Source organism: Achroia grisella, unplaced genomic scaffold, assembly GCF_030625045.1.
Source record: "Achroia grisella isolate CSIRO2021 unplaced genomic scaffold, CSIRO_AGI_Agris_v1 utg1086, whole genome shotgun sequence".
NCBI lineage: Eukaryota > Metazoa > Arthropoda > Insecta > Lepidoptera > Pyralidae > Achroia > Achroia grisella.
This window is the reverse complement of record NW_026712572.1, coordinates 2,516,258-2,542,151: the sequence shown is the minus strand read 5'-3', so window position 1 is coordinate 2,542,151 and position 25,894 is coordinate 2,516,258. Positions and strand designations below refer to the sequence as shown.

The following is a 25,894-nucleotide window of genomic DNA, read 5'->3' as shown; positions in this document are numbered from 1 at the left end:
GTCCTATAGCGAGTTTGGAGTCCCCTTTGTCTTCCTCCGTCGAAACTGTGAAGTCCAGCATCAGCCAGAAATATTAATAATAATAACCCTGGACAATTGACACAGCGGCATCAAGTCCCAAGCTGAGCTTGTGTTAAAGGTATATACAAGCTCAGCTTGGGAAATAAATAGATAGATAGATAGGTACTTATACACAAATAGTAATAATTTTTACTCAAATAAACTTTATCTGAATAGTATTATTTTTATTCTTCCAGTCATTCGAAAAATAAATTAATTGGTCTTACAGTATATTAGTGAAAACCGTATCCAAATCGATTAAGCCCTTCTGTGCTCAGCATGCATAAATGCACAGTTCTACTTAATCGGACAAAAATTCTAAATCAGATAAAGTTGTTTTAGTGGGAGTTTACCCACTAATAGTTATTCTCATATCTTCTACCTATGTACAGAGAGAGGTCAGTTATATTTTTATTATATGTATAAGAAAAATGTTACACCAATAATGACCCGCGAGTCAGTGACAAGTCAATGTAATCAATTACCCAGGAAATAGAGAGGCAAGGAAGGCACGGGCCACATGCATTACCCTGGAAATAGGGAGATAAGGAATGCACGGGCCCCATGCATTACCCTGGAAATAGGGAGATAAGGAATGCACGGGCCCCATGCATTACCCTGGAATTAGGGAGATAAGGAATGCACAGGGCCCCATGCATTACCCTGGAATTAGGGAGATAAGGAATGCACGGGCCCCATGCATTACCCTGGAAATAGAGAGATAAGGAATGCACGGGCCCCATGCATTACCCTGGAAATAGGGAGATAAGGATTGCACGGGCCCCATGCATTACCCTGGAAATAGAGAGATAAGGAATGCACGGGCCCCATGCATTACCCTGGAAATAGAGAGATAAGGAATGCACGGGCCCCATGCATTACCCTGGAAATAGGGAGATAAGGATTGCACGGGCCCCATGCATTACCCTGGAAATAGAGAGATAAGGAATGCACGGGCCCCATGCATTACCCTGGAAATAGAGAGATAGAGCACGATGCATTACCCTGGAAATAGAGAGATAAGGAATGCACGGGCCCCATGCATTACCCTGGAAATAGAGAGATAAGGAATGCACGGGCCCCATGCATTACCCTGGAAATAGAGAGATAAGGAATGCACGGGCCCCAATTACCCTGGAAATAGGGAGATAAGGATTGCACGCATTACCCTGGAAATAGAGAGATAAGGAATGCACTCCCCATGCATTACCCTGGAAATAGAGAGATAAGGAATGCACGGCCCCATGCATTTAAATAGAGAGATAAGGAATGCACGGGCCCCATGCATTACCCTGGAAATAGGGAGATAAGGATTGCACGGGCCCCATGCATTACCCTGGAAATAGAGAGATAAGGAATGCACGGGCCTCATGCATTACCCTGGAAATAGGGAGATAAGGATTGCACGGGCCTCCTGCTCCAGGCGGCATATTTGAACTTGGCAAATGAATACGCCACTCATAATTTTTGACGTACCTTCAATAACTTGAATGTTGGCCCGAGGGTGAGGAGAGGGTGGGGCAGTGTAAACAAAAAAAAATGGGGCTGATGTAGCCTAGTTGACGTCAGCTGTGGTTCCGAGGGTTGAGGTCAGGACCTCTACATATATACAAGTATTTTTTTTAATAGATAATTTTCTTTTATTTACGACAGTTCTTCTTCTATACCTACTCTTAGAACCGCAGCTGACTTTGACTAGGCTTCAGAATACGATTAATTTACAAAATTAGACTCTAGCTCGCGGACTATAAGGAATAGCGTCATAGTTAGGTATTAGTTTGCGTAAGAAACAGCAATACAGTCAATCTTATCTAATCTCAGCACCATAATGTTAAGGGCAAGCTATAACTTGATGAGGAAAAATCAACACGAGGAAAAGTATAAATAAAGTACTCCATTTAAAAAAAAATAAAAAAAAAAATAAGCCAAAAGGATGTCGCCACAAAGGAAGCGGCAGACATTATTATTTAAAAAAATCACGATGAAAGAATAAGAAACTTGCGTGTTGCTTGTTTAAATAAATGTTCTGATAAGTATATACACATTAAGAAGGAAGAGGTTACATAGAAACCGCTATGCGCTTTTTGTTAGTGCAATCATAGTTAATTAAGAAATAATGTTGTCAGCACTATTAATTTTAAGTCAGTTTTTTGTCTACATTATCATTTACTATTACTACGCACGGGTATTTATGTATTATATACATATATACATAAATATATAGCAAATATTTTATTCATATTTATCTACAGCTTTATATATATTGTATGTATTTGTATATGTGTTTACATGTATTTACTTTTAGTAAATATATATTATTTATACCTAACATAGGTATTATTTTTCTTACTGATTTGACATTGCACCACCTACAGTTTCTCTGCACAACCTGCGGTTGACTGGTAGAAAGTAAATATATAAATCTTACTCTTAAGTCACTATTTATTGCTAACGAATCCGTTGCGTAGTTTAGAAGATATATGCGAACAGACAACGGAAACGACTTCATTTTATACTATGTAAATATAATGATACAGATTATAGTACTTCATTTACAGACGTATAGGTTTATATTTTTTTATGTTTTTATAAATAAAGCTGTGAAAAATTAAATTTTAAATTTCATTTTGGGAATGAGTCATATACGAAATCGCTATAGTCTATAAATAGAGTCCACGTGTGTATTGTTGACTTATTATATGTAAATTTATATATATGCATGTGCAATTATAAATAAATAAATAAAATATTTCAAATAGTTTAGTGCAGTGACTGAAGTTTTGAACAATACTATTATAGCATGACCGCTAGCAATGTTTGTATCAGCAAACAGCTTCTAGTTTGCTATTTAACATATTACATCAATAACACCTTCCTGTTATTATATAAAGTAGACACGAGCTGGAATTTCTTTGTTATGTACTTTTCTTGTTATAATCGACTTCTATAACAATATTTATTTTTATACGTGTACTATTTTATAGTACATAATATCTATTGCTCTGTCGTAAATAAATTATTCTAATACTAGCTACTCGCCCCGGTTTTGCACTGGTGTACATTATATATATAAACATTCCTCATGAATCACTCTATCTATTAAAAAAACCGCTTCAAAATCCGTTGTTTTAAAGATTTAAGCATACATAGGGATGGACAGCGGCAGCGATTTTATTTTATACTATGTCAAAATAATGATGATAAACATTAACTTCGTTTCAGTTTTTCATTGCTGCTCCACACCTTTTGATCGTAGCGTGATGTTACATAGTCTATAGCCTTTGTTTGCAATCGCAAATAGCCCTTTAATATATTTAAGAATAAAATTTTAAAATTTCTAATTTGGAACGTCAGGCACAGAATATCGATGTTATTTTATATACAATTTTGCACTCCTTCTAGAACATTCCGTGGCGTCATTATTAAAATCAATACATTGTGTATTACAGTCTAAATATTTTTTTTATTTCAATTAAAACAAATTAAACATTGCAATATTCCTCCAGTAAACAACCGTCCTCAAAAAATGGATTAAACTAATTTTTCAATTCCAACCAAAGGTTCATTGGTAGGTTCAGAGGTTCAGCTAACCAAAGAAACAAATCCTTCAGCTTTACGTAATTATACATACGTGGGAATACAGCGGGTGATATTTGAAAAATAGGTTTTATAATGTAAATATATTTATTCTTGTATTACAAACAATATCTCTATCGTCGTGCGTCTTCTTTTTGTCATACCGTAGCCAATTGTATTTTTTTTTTCGCCTACATCATATATTTATAAATATAATATATATATTGTATGGATTCATATACCTACAATAAATATTATTTTATTGATGGAGTACTCCGGTACCTATTAGTGTAACACCTAATAGGTATACGATAACAATAATAATAAGATCAAAGGACAATTCACACAGCGCCATCTAGTCCCAAACTATAAGCGGAGCTTGTGTTATCGTTGCTTGACAACTGATATAAAAACGTAAAAATATTTTTTTTTGTAAATACATATTTAATGTACATAGAAAACATTCACACGTTTGTAATGTTATTTGCAACGCAGTGAGTATTATTTTGTCAGTATGTAAGAGTTCTTTTACTTTACCAATATACACTGATATAAAAAAAACATATCTGAAGATTATCGCCTTAAGCCTAAAAGGTTACTTATCTACGACCAAAAATCACAACCGTACATTCATTTCACAGCAAAGGTAGAGGGAACTCGGGTTTCGTAAAGATACAAATGTAATATAATATATAAAAGTGATGAACAGTAAGTTTAATTTAAAAAGTGTAGTTGTGTAAAGTTTACGCGGGAAATGTCATCGAGAGGTGTACAAGATGGCGCCCGGTCTCCAAGAATTATAACGGATTCTTTCTTTGACGATGGAGGTAAGTAAATTGTGTTTTTATTGTGACTACTAGAGTAATGTTTTTATTGTAACTGCTACCTGAACCCGCGACTTCGTAAGGATTAATGACCCTGACTAAATGAAAAAAAAATATTTATTTTTCTAACCCCAAAAATTCCAAAGAAAAAAGTTTCATTTTTAGATTTTTCTAGCTTCAAAAATGACAAAGTTCCTTACAAACTTTTATCCCTTATTTTACCCTATTAAGTATACCCTATTAATTATTATTAAAAAATTACAAACTTTGAATGTCATATTTTTTTTAATTTAATCAACAGCCTATTAAATAAGTTTCAAGTTTATAGCTTTAAAAATGACGATACAACCATAAAATCTTTCGTCTCGACTTTCACGCACTTACAACTTTTTTTTTCATATTATAAACTAGCCTACATATCGCTGATCAAAGGGCTATAACGCAAAAAAAAACTACATTATTTTTTTTTCCAAAAAATGGTATATAAATCGTTATGATTTTTATATTAAAAAAAAAGACACCCATGATTCTAGAGCTAACACGTAGATATACTTCTATATTAGTAAAAAAAGTAAAAATATCACAGTGAAAATTTTGATGAGCTCTCCTGTAAAATTTTGCGTCATGTAGCCCTTTGGCATTTAATCAGCGATATGTCCTTTCTCAGGAAATAGACTATCTGTGTACCGAATTTACCTAATTTAAAGCAGTTCAATAATTTTATATACAGATCTAATTACTTTCGCATTTATAATATTAGCTGTGATGTTCGTAAGGATTTATTATTTTATTCTAATGCGATTCGAAGACTTTTTTGACTTTTACTGAATACAAACAAATTGAAAATTATTATTTTTAAATTCATTCACTAATAATTTAAGAGCTGTGCTCTTGTCGGTGGAGCTCCTTCCACGATCTTCTATCAGTCATTTTAGCTGTTGATACGACACGACTCCAACTTTTTCTTCTCTTTAAATCCAAGTTAACAAATTTCATACAAATAATTTATTGTTAGTAGGGTAGTATCAGTCACATTAAAGTTATATGTTTTTAATTAAAATAATTGTAATTTATAGTTTTGTATGTGTTAGTCCTGGATATGGTCTATTTGTTTGTTATTTGACCTATTTTCTAAATGCATATTTTTATTTAAGACGCATTAGGGTTGTGTTGTGATATATTAACATCTTCTGCTGATTCTTTTAAGTGTCAGAGTTTAACTCGTTTTTTAATCTAAATAGTTTTTTTTCTCTTTATTTTTGCACACAAAATGTGACGATGACAATTCCATCGTACCTATACTAAATAACAGAAATAAACTAAAAATCAACTTGAAAAACTTAATTTAATATGATACCATCCAGAACAACAACTTGGTTGCATCGGAAGCTGATTCTGTCATTATTTAAATAGTTTGTTTCTATGATCTAAATTCTAACTTTTTATTTCTATTAACCAAAAAAGAAATATTATTCAATGTATTTTTTCTATTATCTAAATTTCTATTTTTAACAGCCTTCTTTTCTATTCAGTATCATTAATAATAATAAAAACGTTAACAAAAACAAAAATTCCTTCGAGCCGGATTTGAACCAGCGACCTATGGATGTCCATTCGCGTTTTAACCTCTACAGTCCACCGCTCTACCAACTGAGCTATCGAAGGCGTGCAAACTTTTGTGAATTTATGAAATGCGTTCTACAGTAATTGTGAGAATATTAATAGAGTGACCATGACCATTTACTTTAAATACGAGAAATATTTTTATATGTATACTAGCTGTCCCTACAAACGTTGTTTTACCTTAAAATAAAAAATAAAAATTAGGGTTGGACTACCCCTAACATTTAGGGGGATGAAAAATAGATGTTGGCCGATTCTCAGACCCACTCAATACGCTCACATTTCATCAGAATAGGTCAAGCCGTTTCGGAGGAGTATGGGAACGAAAACTGTGACACGAGAATTTTATATATAAGATTTAGTCATTAATTATTGACGTATATATTTAGTAACCACGACTGTTTCTAAGTGGACATACTTGGAAGTCTTAAATATCTTAATCTTAATATGTAATATTATAAACTCGAAAGTTTGTGAGTTTGAAAGTGTTTGATACTCTTTCACGCAAAAACTACTTAACGGATTTTGATGAAACTTTACAGTAATATAGGTTATACAGCAGAATAACTCATAGGCTATATTTTATATTGAAATTTAACGCGGATGAAACCGCGTTTGCAGCTAGATAATAATAATAGTATTAATAAAAATTGTAGTATACAAGATCTTATGAGTTGAAATTAAGAATTAAATTGAATTAATAGAAACTGATATAATTCTAATAATTGTTTTTAATCTAAATATATAATAATAATATAATATAATATATAATAATAATATAATAATATAGAGATATTTTCTAAAATAACTCCTTATTACATCATCATCATCATCATCATCGCAGCCCGGAAGACGTCCACTGCTGGACATAGGCCTCCCCCAAAGATCTCCACGACGATCGGTCCTGCGCTGCTCGCATCCAATGCCTTCCCGCGATCTTGACCAGATCGTCGGTCCACCTTGCTGGAGGCCTTCCCACGCTGCGTCTTCCGGTCCGTGGTCGCCATTCGAGGACTTTACTGCCCCAACGGCCATCTGTCCTACGAGCTATGTGCCCTGCCCATTGCCACTTCAAAGTCGCAATTCTTCGGGCTATGTCGGTCACTCTGGTTCTTCTGCGGATCTCCTCATTTCTGATTCGATCACGCAGAGAAATCATTACATCAGCTACTTGCTAAAAAAAACCCCGTCAAAATCGGTCCAGCCATTTCAGAGATTAGCCGGAACAAACAGACAGACAGGCAGAAATTGTAAAAAATGTTATTTTGGTGTATGTACCGTATTTATACTCATATGCATGTAGTAATAAAAAACTGTTACTTCAATATTACAAACAGACACTCCAATTCTATTTCTATAGATATATGTATGTATCCTTAGTGTCCTCCCTTCTATTGATTAGTTCTTCGTGCTGTTGATATAATAAACGGATAGATCGGTGTCAGTTTCCATAAGGTGTGTTCGCTTGATTGCCTTATAGCAGTCACTTAAAAAAATATTCCTAAAATTTTCGCAGACACAGGAGTGTTAATTGAAAATTAATATTGTAATTAATTAATATTCTGTATACATATATACGGCTGCATATGATAATTGAGGTATGAAAATCATCAATGACGACCTCGGTGGTCTAGCGGTCAAGCACACCGCTTTACGACCGATGGTCGCGGGTTCGATTCCTCGCACGGCACAAACATTTGTATTCATGAGTATGATTGTTTGTATCGGTCTGGGTGTTTTCTATGTATATAACAGTTATCTATACCCATAACACAAGCTCTAGCTAGCTTAACTTGGGTCTAGATGGCGCTGTGTGAATTGCCCTGAGATTATTATTATTATTATCAAGCTCTATAAAACTTCTATCAAGGTCGTAACGGCAGTCAAATTTCCACACCGAATATTTGCGGTCTCATACATGCAAATCTCCCTTCCCCATCCAATTCAAACGGGGATCGAAATTACGACGGCCAGAGCCGAGGTTCGAACCCCTAGTGGTGCCCTCAGACTAAAGTCGTATCCGTCAGGCAGGAGCTGGCCTTCAGCCGCTCCATAAGTCCTTCCGCGGGTTTGGAGTGCCATCTGCACTCGCCCCTTAACGTCCGGTGAAGCTGTAAAGGCCAGCTGCGGTCAACAGCATTAGAGTAGTCCGAAAAAAAAAACATGCGTATTGTAGCTATAAATGCACCAGGTAGTGAAATGGCCTTCCGCAAAATAACACCTAATCGATCAAATATACGGGAAGTAATCATTGAAATAAATAAGAAAAAAAAACTTTGTTTTTATTTTATCTTCTATTAGAAAATAGATAAATATTGTACACATATCTATAGTCTAATATAATCCCAATTTAAATAAGTATCCGCAAAGTCTTTACATAGTATACAATGAAGTCACTTCCGCTATATGTTCGCTTAGATCTTTTATACTTACTACGCAACGAATTTTAATGCAATTTTTATCAACAGATAGAGTGATTCAAGAGGAAGGTTTATATGTATAATACATGTACACACGTGAGGACCCGGGGCTGGTAGCTAGTATATTATGAAGAGAATAGATTTGATATGATAACGTTTTCACTTTTGCGGCACATAAAGTCACCTACATTTCTTTTATTAAGTCATATAATTGTGAATAAAGAATTTATCTATCTATCTATAATTGCCCCTAAAATTAAATATTGTTATTGATAAATTACAAAACAATAGTCACTCAACGATTACGTAAGTACGACTTACCGATGCTGATCCCAACCAATACTATGCATATATGCATACATTGTTTACGTACGTACGTGTCGCGTCGGAGAGACCACGTTGTCGAGTCGCCTATTGAGACTTCCAGTGGTTCCAGTCCTCCATTTGACTTCTCAGTCTCAGTTGCGACACGACGGGGCCGACAGTCAGCCGCGTAATTAAAAGGCTCTGCATTAACCGCGCGCGTCTAACTTTTACTTGTAACAGTACATATTCGGTTTTATTTCAAACCATATTGTGGCATTTGTGTGTGCTGTCTGGCGAATTATTCCAATCGTTTGTGTTAATGTTTGTTTGTATTAAACATACGAGTGGTAGTGTGTCATTTGATCTCATACAACCAATTGAATTGTACGGATCAGGGCTATTGAATGTTGGTCAAATTGGTATTTGTTATGATTTCACTAATTACGATTCCGGTACAGGTACCTACGTCAGCTTCCGCTGTGGCAAATATATTACGTTCTCATAAACACATGTATATATATATTTATACAAGAATTTTTTGTATACATGTTACTGGAAATGTGCCTTCTACGGTAACGGTATACGCTGGCATGGTAACAATAAATGATGGGATTACAGCGAAATCAGGTCAACCCATCCTCAATTCACCGTGAATTAACTTATGGGTTTTCATGGGAAACCTTATATATCACAAGCAATAGAGCCATTAGTTACCATTCCCAAAATTATAATCTATGTAAAGTTTAGTTTATTACTAAATGTTACTGCATAGTCATCAACCTGAGAGTAATTTTCTTCCATTCTTGCGCAGGTGTTGTGGTAGGTGACCACTCCGCCTTTTCTCCTCTATCCGAGGGTTGTCTGGAAGAGATTGCTTTTGAAATAATACTGCCTTTTGTACCGTATTATTCTAATTGATATTCTCTATAATTTACTTCTGGTGCAGAATTATTAAATGTTCAATCTTGATTGCTAACATCGTTGTATAAAAATATAATATGAATAAGAATAATTTATTGGTGTTATGAATAATCCATTTGTCTGAGTCAAATATTGTTATATTTTTGCTCTCGTGTTCTAATTTTAAATCCACTGTTTTTATTATTCGAATTAACTTTTAAATAATACTTTGTTTTACATTGTAAACAGTCATACAGTTTTCTAAATGGTTTAAAACTATATTATTCCATTTAAAACTAACAAATAATTATAGCATTTCATATAGACAAATCGTAATGACGCAATTCAAATATTTAGAGGTCCAGGCTCAAAAGGTCATTTATGATAATTGATAAGTAAACGTCCATCAACGTTCAAAGACATCATTTTCTTATCACAAATGACCTCTTCCATAGCTCGACACTCTTCAATTGTTGGTTACTTATATACTTATACTTACTTTATATTGACTCAATAAAATTTAACTGCAAACTACACATGTTAAATAGAAATAGAAATAATCTTTATGCAAAGAATGCAAATAAGCACTTTAGAATAACCTTCAATCACTTTACGTGAAAGCTTAATACACATAGACGGCGGGAAGGCGATTGTTAGAAATGAAATAAAAATAGAAATAATCTTAATATTTCAATTAGATTATTACAGCACTTTTGAACAATCACATTTTTTTATTCTACAACTGATCTCATTCTGAACGCAGACTCATTACAAGAAGAATGAGCAAAAACTTGCGTGCTGCTCTTTTAAATAAATATTGTTAAGAAATTTGAATGAATAGAAACTGCCAAATAACAATTTAATTTACAACATTAATAATTTAACTTTCTGCAAATTTAAACAAATCGCATGATTGTATGTTGCTTATGAAATTCATTCAAAAGTGTTTATATTATGTTTATTTTAATAAAGATTATTTCTATTTCCATTTCATTAGTCAAAATGTTATTAATAAGTACACGGTTATCGTAAACTGACATATAAACAAAATGGCTGTGCAAACTGAAGTGCCTTCATCTAAGAGTGGGTACAACTAATCTATAAATCCAAAAAGAGCTTGTATGTTATATGTAGTTTAAAAAAATCAATTATTTCAAAATTATGTACACTACAACTATTATAAAAGTCCATTTCATTAGTCAGTAAGTACACGGTTATCGTAAACTGACATATAAACAAAATGGCTGTGCAAACTGAAGTGCCTTCTTACAAGAGTACAACAAATCTATAAATCCAAAAAGAGCTTATGCTACATATAGCAGTTTATAAAGAATGGATTATTTTAAAATACCACAACAACTATTATTAAATTTAATTAGATACATATCACGTTTTTTAAATCTATTTTCACATAAGGAAAACAATAAATTATATACCTAACATCACGTATGCAATGTATTTAGTATGCTAGACAACATGTTATGTTATTTTTTAATTAAATTCATTTAGTTTGTTTCGTAATATTTCAAAGCTGTTGGGTGCAGCTGGCTTTTATAGCTTCGATAGATGAAATTGTGGTGATCGTAGAGGACACTTCAAACCCTGAGTTTTTAACTCGGACCCAACTCCTGCTTGACGCTTTCGACTGTAATCTAAGAGCACCGCTAGAGATCCAAATCTCAGCTCAAGCTGTCGATATTTCGTTCTCTGTTAGAAGAGGACTGGGGACTGATCAGAGGGAGGAGGAGTTCAATTAGTTAATTCGTTTGTAGTGATTGTTTTATTTGTGACTGCGACTCAACATGATAATAACAACTCCATTAATGCAATTGATAAAGTGATAAGGTCATCATTGGCGTGTTTACGACACCACTCTGTGTCTTTATCGTTTGGTGTTTGCAAAGGAATCCACACTTACAATGTGCCGGTGTAATTTGAACTAATTGCAAAGAAAGCCGGTCGTAAATTTCGAGGGAATTGGATTGCGGCTACGTTATTGTGTTGCCAGACGACATATTGCGTCACAACTATAAAACGATAACAAGCCGTTGAGTTTGATTTGAGGGCGACACTGTAAATGTGGTACTTTGTTTATTGGGTACATTATACCACTTTTACTGCGACACAGGTCTTCTTATGGATGATAATGAAATGGTCCCCGCCTGTGCTAACAGATTACACTGGAGAGGTATCAGTGGAGGATGCTAGAATGAGGTCAGGTCAGTTAGCCCATCGTGGTAAATTCTCCATGAATTTATCACGATGATTTCTAGGGAGAATCAAGTGGAAGTTAATCTGACATGACATTGCTAGCAAAAGAGTTTATTTGTCCACATTACTAACAATCCACTCCCGCCCATTATTTATCAGGACGTTCAAAAGGCAGGTTCATTGATGACGACGTAAATAACATATTTTCTGTTATACCGGAATGTTTCAAGTTCTCTGCATATATAACAACATTTTTTCTCAATTTTTTGTCATTGAGTCTTTATGATTGGTATTAGTGTTTCCAAATTACTCGATTAATCAGTTAATGATATATACCCAGCAGAGGGAGACAATACAAACGTTATATGACAAACTCCAAGAACAATGTAAACATTCTAAATAAACGATGTCGCTAATGGAAAAGTGCAAAATGTTTGAAATTGACTTAGGCTTTCGAGTAATTATGTAGCAGTTAAGCGAAAGCACTTTGCTACAATGTAACATCGTATCTATACCATAGACTCAGGACTGAATTAGACCGAGTAGGCAAACTACCTAGGGCCCTTTATCACGTAAAGGCCTCGGTATCAGTTGCTTCTTCATTATCCCATTTATTTGTGGTCGGCGTAATATGTTTTTGAACTCCATTCATCCCTGTTCGCAGTCTTCTTGTTATTTACTCTCTTTCTTACCATTTCATCTTTCACACACACATCATCCATCTCTTTTTAGAGCCTCGGTAATAATCAGTAATTTATCTTCAACCTGCTACCCTCCACGGCTTCGCACGGGTGTACATATCTATACATATAAATAAAATTCGAGTGTCTGATTGTAATATTGAAATAATAGTTTTTTACTACATGCATATGAATATATATACGGTACATACACCAAAACAATATTTTTTACAATTTTTGTCCGTCTGTTTGTTCCGGCTAATCTCTGAAATGGCTGGACCCATTTTGACGGGACTTTTATTGACAGGTAGCTGATATAATACGGAGTAACTTAGGCTACTTTTATTTTAGAAAAACTCTAATTAACTTTTATGTTAACTTCCACGGATCCAGTCGCGGGTACAGCTAGCTACAATATAAACCTTCCTCTTGAATAATTTCTATCTATTGCTAAAACTGCATTAAAATCCGTTGCGCAGTTTAAAAGATTTAAACGAACAGACAGCAGTATATTATGTAAAGATGTACATAAATAGCATTGAGCAACCTCTTTCTAATACTTTTTTAAATGGAAAGGGGCTTTGAGAATTGCATTCTCTAGGGGCTGCGACATAATTAATCCGGCCCTGCCTAGACTGACATAAATGGACTGTAAAAAAGGTCTAACTGTTTTAGCTTGTTCAAATATTTATTTTGCTGCATAACCATTGTAGGCAACTAAACAAGTAGTCCAAACTAATAGCCGTTTCACTTAGTAAGAATTTGTTTTTTTTGTTTTTTTAATCTTGGACAATTAACACAGCGACATCTAGTCCCACTATAAGCAGTCCTTGTGTTATGGGTACTAGACAACTCATATATATAAATACAAAGATATTTTTTTAGCTTGTTCAAATATTTATTTTGCTGCATAACCATTGTAGGCAACTAAACAAGTAGTCCAAACTGACAGCCGTTTCACTTAGTAAGAATTTGTTTTTCTTTTTATATTTTTAATCCTGGACAATTAACACAGCGCCATCTAGTCCCACTATAAGCAGTCCTTGTGTTATGGGTACTAGACAACTCATGTATATAAATACAAAGATATTTTTTTTGTAAATACATACATAATATACATACAAAACACCAATGCAGGTACAAACTATCATATTCATGAATACAAATGTCTGCACCGTGCGAGGATTCAAACCCGCGACCATCATAAGTAAAGCAATGTGCTAAACCGACAGACCATCAAGGCCGATTTTCATTTGTGAGCAAACGCTTAATAAAACTTTTTAAATATATATTTTAAATTAAATAAATAAAATTCTTCAGTTTAAGCAAATAATATTGATTTAAAAGAGCAACACGCAAGTTTCTTGCACGATCTGCTTAAAGAAATAATTAAATAACTAATAAAAATTGCTTGTTTAAATATAGAATATTTCTATTTCTATTCAGTTGGCTCTCGACTGTGTACATACACTGCCTATTACCGGAATCATATAAAACAGGAAGTATGTAAAAAATATTAACAAATCATAGTCACCATAGTTATTTCAAACACATTTAATAGTGACTTTTTAAGAGGTTAGTTTGCAAACTAAATTGTCTTTACCTCTCTGTGATAGGGTAGCTATTGCTATTGCAAGTTCAACTTTGGACCTAAAACCAAAAAGACCATTTTCATTCCACTCCTGTCGCGGGAGGATTTTACCTACATACTATTTAACAAAGCTCGACGACTTCTTATAGACTTATATTTTTTTTTTATTTATTTTATTTGTTTCACTGACATTTTTTTTTATCAACATGTATTGACTTCAGCTGCGATTTGATACAGCAGAAGTTTTCGTACGGTGACCCTAAGGTCATCTATATAAATATATTCATATATATGACACACATATACATATTTACATTATTTATATAATAAATAGTTTATGTTTATATATACATATATATATGCTATTTTATATATAATATTATATTTTATGTATTTACGCATTTATAGTCTTATGTGTTATTTATCTTTTTTAAATTAATCACGATTGTTTTAGCAAGTGCATCATAAGATGCCAGAGTTTCCGGCTTCGTAATGATACTGGTCAACTTGTAAGGGGAGTCAATTGTATGCATTCGGCACACTTGTTCATGGTATAGACTTATATTTCCATTACGTAGTTCCTATATCTGTAAAAGAAAGCCAACTTATGTTGTATTATATTACCCATTTTACACAGAGGACGGAAGGGGTAGGAAGTGTATTGGGGTTGAACTTTGAGAAGCATTCTCGCCTGGATTCTTTAGTTTACAACTAAATGCACCCGCAATTTTTTCCGCGTGGAATTTAACTTTACTTTTCTAATTTAAAAGTATTTTTCTAAAATGACAGTAGCCTAAGTTACTGCTTATTACATCCTACCAATAAAAGTCCCGTTAAAATAGCTCCAGTCATTTCAGCGATTAGCCGGAACAGACAGACAGGCAGACAAAATTTGTAAAGAATGTTACTTTGGTGTATGTACCGTATTTGTATTCATATGCATGTAGTAAAAAACGGTTATTTCAATATTACAAACAGATACTTACTCCAATTTTATTTATATGTATATATTACCCAGTTTAATTTCGAGATTTCCTTCTCTTATACAGATGTAATTGTGTTTATTTTTCCTCTACTAGAAGTAATATTTGCCACAGTGTTATTATATAATAAACCTTATTGCTATTGTTTCATAGGTAATTTTCCATTTAATGTATATTTATAGCTAATACTTGAATGGAATTTCTTAGACTGCGATAATTATGCTAACGAGGTACCTGCTTCAGTTATGAATACACACTTTATTATAAAATTTGAACCGACAATGTTTGCTGTATAAAATATAATACTTTGTGAAATAATAATATAATGGTCAATTCACACAGCGCCATCTAGTCCCAACATAAACAAAGCTTGTTGTGGGTACTAGATAACTGATATTTGTAAATACATTTTTTACAATCATACTCGTCAATACAAATTTTTTTAGGGGGGGGGGGGGAAGGGGATTGTTAGTAATGGGGGTTGACTCCATTGCTAGCAATGTACCTTGTCAGGTTGACCCAAACCATCGTGTTAAATTCCTGGTGAATTTGTCACGATGGGCTAACTGACCTGACCTCATGTTCATCTTATCATCCTTCACTGGCCCCGCCAGCCTAAACCGTTAGCGCCGGCGGGTGCACCATTCCATTATCATCCATAAAAAAAAATGTTTGTAGGTAAAGGTATTGTTACTAATGTGGACTAATAACCTTACTAGCAATGTACCGTATCAGGTTGACCTCCACGTGCTTCTCCTTGGAAACCATCGATAAATTCGGTCCTTTTTTTTTTTTTTAGAGTTCTGACATCCTTTTGAATAGTTCTAGAGTTCTTTATAATCATTTTAAATAGTTCCGATGTTTAAATTAAAAAAAAACAAATTATAAAAAATCGTGCGCTAATCACAATCACGAAAATCACAAATTTCTTCGGAGTTCTAGCTTGCTTTACAATAGTTCTACAGTTCTCTATCAGTTATATCAATAGTTCTAGCGATTAAAACGAAAAAATCGATTTTTGAAGTTTCGCCGCGTCCAAATTATAATTCATATAAGAAAAGATCAATTTCAGACGCGAGTTCGAGCCGATCTGATAATAGTTCTGGGCAGCATTCTCCAAGTTCTACAGAAAAGCTTCATAACTTTTTCCTGGAAAATAATTATTTCACAGGAAAAAGTTACTAGACTTTTCGATAGAACTCAGGTAGCGCTACCCAGAACTCCGATCAGATCGGCTAGAATTCGTCAAAAGAAAAATTCTCCTACAAGTCAGTCTTGAAAAGTAAAAAATGGCGATTATTTGGAAAATAATTATTTCACAGGAAAAAGTTACTAGACTTTTCGATAGAACTCAGGTAGCGCTACCCAGAACTCCGATGAGATCAGCTAGATTCATCTAAGTCAGCCTTAAAAAGTTAAAAATGGCGATAATTTGGAAAATAATGATTTTACAGGAAAAAGTTACTAGACTTTTCGATAGAACTCAGGTAGCGCTACCCAGAACTCATGAGATCGACTAGAACTCGTAAAAAAATTCTCCTATAAGTCAGTCATGAAAAGTTAAAAATGGCGATAATTTGGACAATAATTATTTCACAGGAAAAAGTTACTAGACTTTTCGATAGAACTCAGGTAGCGCTACCCAGAACTCCGATCAGATCCATAAAGAAAAATGTAATTATTTCCAGGTAAAAAGTATTGTTTTCTGTAGAACTAGAATGCTGCCCAGAACTATTATCAGATCGGCTCGAACTCGCGTCTGAAATTGATCTTTTCTTATATGAATTATAATTTGGACGCGTATCAAAAATCGATTTTTTCGTTTTAATCGCTAGAACTATTGATATAACTGATAGAGAACTGTAGAACTATTGTAAAGCAAGCTAGAACTCAGAAGAAATTTGTGATTTTCGTGATTTGAACTTAGCGCACGATTTTTTAAAATTTGTTTTTTTTTAATTTAAACATCGGAACTATTTAAAATGATTATAAAGAACTCTAGAACTATTCAAAAGGATGTCAGAACTCTAAAAAAAAAAGTCGATTTTTGAATATCGTGTGCCAAGTTCACTAAATTCACCATGAATTTACTACGATGACACTAACAGACCTAACTTCATACCCTATCATCCTTCACTGGTGTCCCGCTAGCATAAACAGTTAGCGCAGGCGAGTGTACCATTCCATACATTAAAAAAAAAGCACAAATATTTGTACTGTACGAGGAATCGAACCTGCGGAAGTAAGGCAATGTGCTAAAAAATGTATTTAAAAATTACTAGCAGTTGCTTAGTACCCAGAACACAAGCTTAGCTTGGGCCTAGATGGCGCTGTGTTAATTGTAAAGATACTTAGATGGCATTGTGTGAATTGTCCTATGTTATTATTAATTATTAAAAGTTTATTGTTAAGTGTGCGTTATACGAAGTGTAGTGAAGTAATGGTGGTGATATTAGCAGTGTGAGGACAATGTACAGCTTCGACAAAGACATCTGGCATGTGAGGAGGACATCGGACACGCATGACGAATTACCTGCAATTACACGTAATTATAAAAAAAAAAAATACATGTAGGACATTTTACCCGCTTCTCAACGTCAAGTGTTGTATATTACTATGTAATAATATGTTATAATAATAATAATCTTTATTTATCTCAAACAAAAACTAATACAATTGTTGCCCATACAATAATAAAATTTAAAAGTAATTAATGAGACAAAACGGTCAATAACTCAGTGAAGGCAGTGACTCTCCCCTCTCTGCTATTCTGTTAAAGCCTTTACCAGTAAATTAATACAATAAGAGATCAACGACGATGATAGTACATTATGTTGTCTGTGATATATAATATTATCTGTGGTTTTACTATTTTTTCCCTACCATCCACTTACAAATTTAATTCAAAAGAACTGGCAACATCGGACATGCACGACGATCTACCTGCGGCAACTACACGTAATTAACAAAATAAAAATCATATTAATGTAGGACATTTTAGCCGCTTCTCAACGTCAAGTTTTTTGCATTACTATTTTTTCCCTACCGTCAATTCAATATACAAGTTTAATTCAGAAGAACTGACAAGAAACTCAACTGATCTTCTTTTTTTAAAGCCAGTTTATTTACTATATTAGGTTATATAGGTGTCTATGTATAACCGTAATGAGAATCCCGTGCAAGAACAACTAATGCCATTGGAGTAATAGTTTGTAATAGGCTTTTCTCAAAAAATATGAATTAACAGATATTTTAAATTAAAAAAGGAATAAACTTTTAAAATTGATATCAAGATAATTATCTACATAAATGAATAAACATGAAAATATGCGAATACATATAAAGGTATGTTAAATTGTGTGTCTGTATCTTTGGGGTCTTTAGACCCTACATGGTATACATGGTAGGGTCTAAAAACCCCTTACGTGTAATATTACTGATCCTTATCAGATAATATTAAAAATATGAAGACCCATTTAAACACTTTGCTTCTTAAATATCTACTAAGTGCTTGCTACATTTAATAATATAGTTCATTACGCAATAATATTAATATTATAAGAATAAATAGTACAAGAATTCAGCGAATCTATAAGTATTTTAATATTTCAGTATTCTCTTTATAGATTTTGTTAGAAGTCTAAAAATATGTACATATTTATACAATAACATAAATGCTTTGAACTGTTCACTCAGTATACGCGCTAATGTAATAAACACTGCACACTACATTAGAGCTGCAAAAATAACGACAAATGGAATCGTCGTACATACTAGTTACTAAGTATATGTTGTAACGAGTATCGTTACTATAGTATCGATACTTTAGTTGTTACATTTGGTACAATTTTTTAGATTGTAATGTTGGGCATGTACTTGTAATTTTAAAAAGCTAGTATATGTACATACTTTCTTAAAATATAGTAATTTTATTGAGGTGCATTGTGAGTGGTTAAAGAGATGTTTCATTTGTATATTTAAAATTTGATTTATTTTTTGTAATTACGTAATCACCAGGCATTTCTAGTAACTAATAATAATTACTATCACACATAAGCAACTACAGTCTCTAGATAACTGCAGTAACTAGTAACAAGTAACCACAAGATTACAAAGTAACCAAATGGTACTTCGATGCAGGTTCTTCATACTAGTTACTTTGGAATCAGACACATATATATATATACGCTCTACACTACATATATGTGAGATTTTTGGCAGTCTACTGGTAAATAGATGGTAGTATATATTTGAACTTATTACAAAAAAAAATCTTTGAAGTTACTACTATCTTAGCGGGTCAACGTCCGTACATATATTTAGATTAAATACACATACTTGTTTGTAATTTTAATGAGATCATAATCAAACAAATGATAAAACCGTATACGAACCGTATTTCTGTATTATATATAATATATATATATATATATATAAAATTGTACACTTTGTGAGTACTTACATATTATTTTATGGATAATAATGGAATGATGCGCCCAGCTGCGCTGGCGGGGCACCAGTGGAAGATGATAAAATAAACATGAAGTAAGATCAGTTAATTTTTCACTAAAACTAACACATTACATTATACTGGGACACTTTCTATCAGGTGGATTATCAGATTGCTTGCCATATCTAATGATGATAAAATTTTATGATGGCGATGATAATCACGTTAGTTATTGTTGTTGTTCAGGCAGCGAGAGCCCGACGAGTGCGGTGGGCGCGGAGGCGCCCCGCGAGCTCCCCAACGAGTTGTCAGCGCCGTACGAGGTGCCGCAGTTTCCTATCGAGCAGATAGAGAAGAAACTCCTCATACAGAGACAACTTAATGTCAAGTAAGTACATTTTTTAAACGTAATTTTATTTCAAATTCAAAATATTTTTATTCATGTAGATCTATTACAGACTCTTATGATATGTCAAATCTACCGTCAGTTCGGACTGATTTCGAGATGAATGTGGGGTGTTAAGCTCACAGTTCCGTGATAATGATATTGATTGATTGATTGATGAGGGGTTTTTGCTAAATAAAACCGCCATGGTTGAATGATACTCGAACACTGATTTTATTACTAAAAGAAATGTAATGAGGTGAACTGCATGATGAGGTGAAATTGCATGTGTCAGCAATTGTATTGCACAGTAATGTGTGGTTGCTCGTACAGAAGAACTGACAAGAAACTCAGCTTGTATTCTTTTCAAATAAATGTATTTTTATTTTTATTTACATACGAGGTGACCCACTTTACTTCGTTTCCATCATATTTACCTGTTTTAGCTACATTTTTCATTGCAACTTCTCTGTTGGTAGTGGCGTATGTTATAGTGACCCAAGCAATTTTGTCTGCACAACATTCTTAATGCAGCTGGACTCCTATCGGTCGTGGCTTGATATTATATAGCCCATAGCCTTCCTCGCTAAATGGACTATTAAACACTAAAAGAATTTTCAAAATGGGTTTAGTTCTTGTTATCAGTTATTGTCGCGTGTACCAAGCAGCAACAAAACGCAACAACGAAGGAGCATTGTGATTGGAGCGCACAACCAATCCATTTAAATCTCACATTATAACTGTACGTTGATTTTCGAAATTGAAATCAATCGAAGTAACGTACTTTTCTAGTTTTTTTTATGGATGATAATGGAATGGTGCACCCGCTTGCGCTAACGGTTTACGCTGACGGGGCACCAGTGGAGGATGATAAGATAAGTATGAGGTCAGGTCAGTTAGCCCATCGTTACAAATTCCACAAGAATCTATAACGATGGTTTCCACGGAGAACCGTGTGGAGGTCAACCTGACATGGTACATTGCAATGAGATCATCAGTCCACATTACTAACAATCCATTTTCCCCCCGTACTTTTCTAGTTCACATATCCAAATTTGTAATTAATAGTAATTTACCAAATATATTCAAGCAAATTCTATCATATACATCTACAGACTGTAATCTGCTGAAGTCATCAGCATGTACCATCTGTTTCTTCGAACCGCATTAAACACGTTCCTTGTTTCTTTTTAAAGGTTGATAAATGGTTGATACTGGTTACCAAATATATTCAAGCAAATTTTATCATTTACATCTACAGCCTGTAATCTGCTGAAGCCATCATCATCATTTATTCATCAAACATGTTCCAGTTATCCTTGTTTCTTTTTAAAGGTTGATAAATGGTTGATACTGGTTACCAAATATATTCAAGCAAATTTTATCATTTACATCTACAGCCTGTAATCTGCTGAAGCCATCATCATCATCATCATGTACCATTTATTCCTGCTGCATCAAACACGTTCCAGTTATCCTTGCTTCTCTTTAATGGTTGATAATTGTTTCATTGACCTGTCTGCTTATACGCATGTTTTCGTCATTTCTATTCAGTAATCATTAATAGGTACATTTACTGGTGTAGTGTTTAACAAATTGTTGAGAGGTACTTTCCAATGTTTTTCTAGGCAAAGTACCAGCTGGCAGCGTGTTAACGCGTGTCACGTTCCTATGCTAATTCAATTTCTTACACCTTGACCTTGGTCACGTCCATAGCGTGACGTGAAACGTGACGCGGCGTTTGTAAGCGGCGTACACTACACTGTGCTTTTATTACGAGGTTTTCTCCTTCTGGTCCTCCAAGAACAGGTCAAGGTGACCAATTTCCTCACGGTCCAAAACTTCTAAGTTGGTTAAGATTTCTGTTATGAAGACTAGTGAAAGGTAACTGTTTGTTTGTAAATAATATAATATAAATAAATAAATAACTCTGGACAATCAACACAGTGTCATTTAGTCCCACAGTTAGAGCTTGTGTTATGAGTACTAGACAGCTGATATAAATACGTAGATATATAAATACTATATGTATTTATGTTGTACTACATGTAGTATACATAGAAAACACCCAGACCAATACAAACAATCATACTAATAAATAGGTACAAATGTTCGCACCGTGCGAGGAATCGAATCCGCGACTATCGGAAGTATAAACCGCTAGACCACCGCGGCCGTCTAATTTGTTGTTGTTTATTGTATTGTATTTGCAATTATTTATTGTGTAGATTATTTATTGATGGACACATTTGACTTAGAAAAAAAATCGATAGAAATTATTGCTATGGCGGCGCTTGGGTGAGAGACTTACATGTATACGCTATAGAATATACACATGAGTCCACATACAGTCGTGTATACATGTAGGTCCGTACCATATAGATAATTCGACATTTGGATAATTACCTACCTTTATTACTCTGTGCTATTTATAGCTAATCTAGACGTTTTACGGAGAGATAAGTACTAATGGACACGAAATGGGCGCACGCCTCCCTACTTTACATACATAGCCTTTACTGCGACTTATTTCGCTCACAATTATTACATAATATAAAATGAAGTCGCTTCCTCTGTCTGTACGCTTAGATCTTTTAAACTACGCAACGGATTTAACTACTTTCAGTAATAGATAGAGTGATTCAAGAGGAAGGTTCATATACATCTATAATACATAACCCTTGCGAAACCGCGGTGGGATGGTGAGTTGACAATAAAAAATATCTACTTATCTATTCTAAATGCTATAATATATATATATATATATATATATATATATATACATATATGTTTTTCATGATACCTAATTGCTTAAGCTACTAGGAAGACGATTTTACTTGACCGACGATTCTAATGCTGTTGTTGTTCACCGGACGATAGGGAGCGAGTGCCGATGACATCTCAAATCAAAAGAAGGACTTATGGAGCGGCTGAAGGCACACTGCTGCTAAGGAAGACGTGAAAACTTAACAGTTACTAGAATTTCCGACCGTTATTGTGGGAATTTGTGTACGGAAACCTTAGAAACTGCTTAACCGACTGGGAATGCGATTTTGTGTATAAATACAAAATTTTGGTATAATTTATTTATTTATTTACGCCACACTAAGCGAGCTTTACAGTTTCTGAATATACCCACTGATTTAGTATGTATTTAATCGAATTAGTTATTTTGCGGAAGTCAATTTCAATACTTGATGGTTTTACATTATTTTGGTTAATTCCGCTACAATTAGCGTGTATTATATATTACTACAAATATTCGGTGTAGAAACTAGTCGCGGTTTGGTCGCCGAGGAGTCAACACTAGGCTTCCGGGGGGGAAAAGGGGATTGTTAGTAATGTGGATTGATGATCTCATTGCTAGCAATGTACCATGTCAGGTATATGATAAATTCTTGGTAATGTGTCACGATAAATATATATATCATCCTCCACTGGTGTCCCGCCAGCGTAAACCGTTAGCGCAGGCGGGTGCACCATTCCATTGTCTTTGATAAAAAAAAAAAAAACACTGATAGAGGCGAAACACGTGTCGCGATATAGGTTACGGTCGGAATTTGACGCCATTAGAGAAGGTCAAAACATTAATATTTGTGGTCTCACACATGCTAATTGTAGAGGAATTAAACAAAATTATATAAATCTATCAAGTAGTATTTTGTATTTTACATATCAAATGCTGGAAAAAAAATCTAGTATGAAGACGTGGGCTTAGTTAGTCAATGCTAATGTCTGTCTGCATGTTATATTTTTACTACTACGGGTACATAGATCATAGGAAAATTAGTATGAAGATAAAGAACGGATAAAACACCTAGTTGTAAATAAAATGAGAATAATTAACTAAAACGAATACTTTCATATAATTTGCATGTCTGTATATGGTAAATATTGCTGACTAGCTGTACTCGCAACTTCGTCCATTCCTTTCAACACCTTGCAACCCTTTTTTCGCATTAAAAAGTAGCGTATGGCCTTTGTCAGGGACTAGACTATCTGTGTACCAAATTTCATTTAAATCGGTTCAGTGGTTTCGGCGTGAAAGCGAGACAGACAGACAGACAGAGTTATTTTCGCATTTATATTGGTAAGGATAAGCAGGTGGTACACTAAATACACACGGGTGCCCTTGTAAGTACGTTGACCTTATCAAAAGATAAACACATATTATTGTTTGTATCGGTCTGGGTGTTTTCTATGTATATTATGTATGTAATAAAAAAAATAACTATTTATATTAGTTGTCTAGTACCTAGAGTTGCCAGATTTTTGTTCAGCCTATAAGGGACAAACGCTTAAATAGGCAGAAAATTTACAAAAGAAAAATTGTCTAGCGTAGATCGGTCGATCTAATAATAAAAAACGGAGGACGATTCTAATCCGTCCCGCTGGTACATTTTAAACTAATCCTAAAATACGGGACGTCCCGAGAAATACGGGACGTCTGGCAACTCTACTAGTACCCAACACAAGCTCTGTTTACCGTGGGACCAGATGGTGCTGTGCTAATTGTCCAGGCTTATTTATTATTATTATACTAAGATTATAAATGGAAAAGTATCTGGCTGTCTAACTGTTTGTAATCTTTAAACACCATTAAACAACTGAACAGATTTTATATGAAGATAGACTACATCACGTATACGGCCATAGACTAGCCTGTATCCAAAAAGAACTATACCATATGCGCTGTAGCATGGTACATGAAACTGTTTATTAATGTTTCGCTTCACTCTTAAAAGTTGCCGCGATTTACAAATTAAATCATTAAAATCATTAAAGACTGTAATAACTTAAATGTAGCAATTATTAAATGTAAAATTAATAACTGTCACCCGCACCATGCTACAGCGCACACGGTATAGACGGAGTCGCGGTAAATACTAGTATAGGGAAGAGAGCGATTTTATCAAGTATAGTTTATAGCCATAAAGTCATCCCCTGGTCGCGTGGAGCCGTAGATACTGAAGTAAGCTATAAAACCACTAAACCGAGTCGATATTATTAGCGTCTAGTAATTGGATCAACCTTGGTGTGACACTAACCCTTAGCGAGCCCGGCAGCCATAACTCCACTCATTGCAATCGGTACGCGTGTCTAACAGGCTGCCTATTATGCATTTCCTTTGTTGATATTTTGATTTAAAAAACAAATTAAATTGTCTATGATCTAAAACATGTGTGTGTTTTAAAAAAAGAATGTGGTTCATAAAAAAGTGACAATGTGGAAATTTTCTTTTTTTTCTTCTGGTTATCCTTTAAAGGAATGGCAAAGGAAATTGTGACCATACAACTATTGAACGTGTTCTTTTTTTGACAATTTAAAAATGTTCGGCAGTAAAATTGAGTGTCAGAGGTGGACGTCGCTTCGAAATTTAAAGTAATTTTTTTACGATTTCTTATTTTATAATTATTTTAAATTAGTGTTTATAAAGTGAATAAACAATGAATTATTTAGCCAAATTTAATAATACATTTAATAAAAACTTATTGACTTTGTAAGTTTTTTTTATTTACAATCTATTTTTTTATGGCTTGACAAAATACTAGATAAAATAATTCTCTAATCTCTCTCTATTTTAGAGTTTACCACTAAAGAATAGAAATTTAAAGTGAGAATAATAAAGACGCGAAACTTGAGAGTCCATTTTCCAAAATATGTAATTTATACGTTAATCTATTATTTTACTAGATACATATATGTATGTATGTATTGTACTGATTGTACACTCCTTGATTTCGTTATTGTCTTTATATTAGGTATCAAGTAGGCTTGTAGGAACAAATTATTTTTTCTGTATAATTTTTCCCCCATACCATTATCTGTGCGCATACCTACTTGTAAGCAATTTTTGGCATAGACTCATATTGAAGACTTTGTCC

At 33.9% G+C, this 25,894-nt stretch overlaps 1 protein-coding gene and 1 non-coding gene across 2 annotated transcripts in view; one reads left to right on the top strand and one right to left on the bottom strand.

Moving 5' to 3' along the window:
* LOC131842763 (AMP deaminase 2) overlaps positions 1 to 25,894 on the top strand; it is a 64,929-nt gene that overhangs the window by 20,388 nt on the left and 18,647 nt on the right. Inside the window, exon 2 of the mRNA XM_059191334.1 lies at positions 19,871 to 20,012. Coding sequence (XP_059047317.1) covers positions 19,871 to 20,012 — 142 coding nt within the window. The remainder of the gene's footprint in view (positions 1 to 19,870; positions 20,013 to 25,894) is intronic.
* Positions 6,033 to 6,125, bottom strand: Trnay-gua (transfer RNA tyrosine (anticodon GUA)). Its single transcript has 2 exons — positions 6,089 to 6,125; positions 6,033 to 6,068 (listed from the first exon to the last, which is right to left on the bottom strand). It is a non-coding gene; the product is annotated as a tRNA-Tyr (tRNA).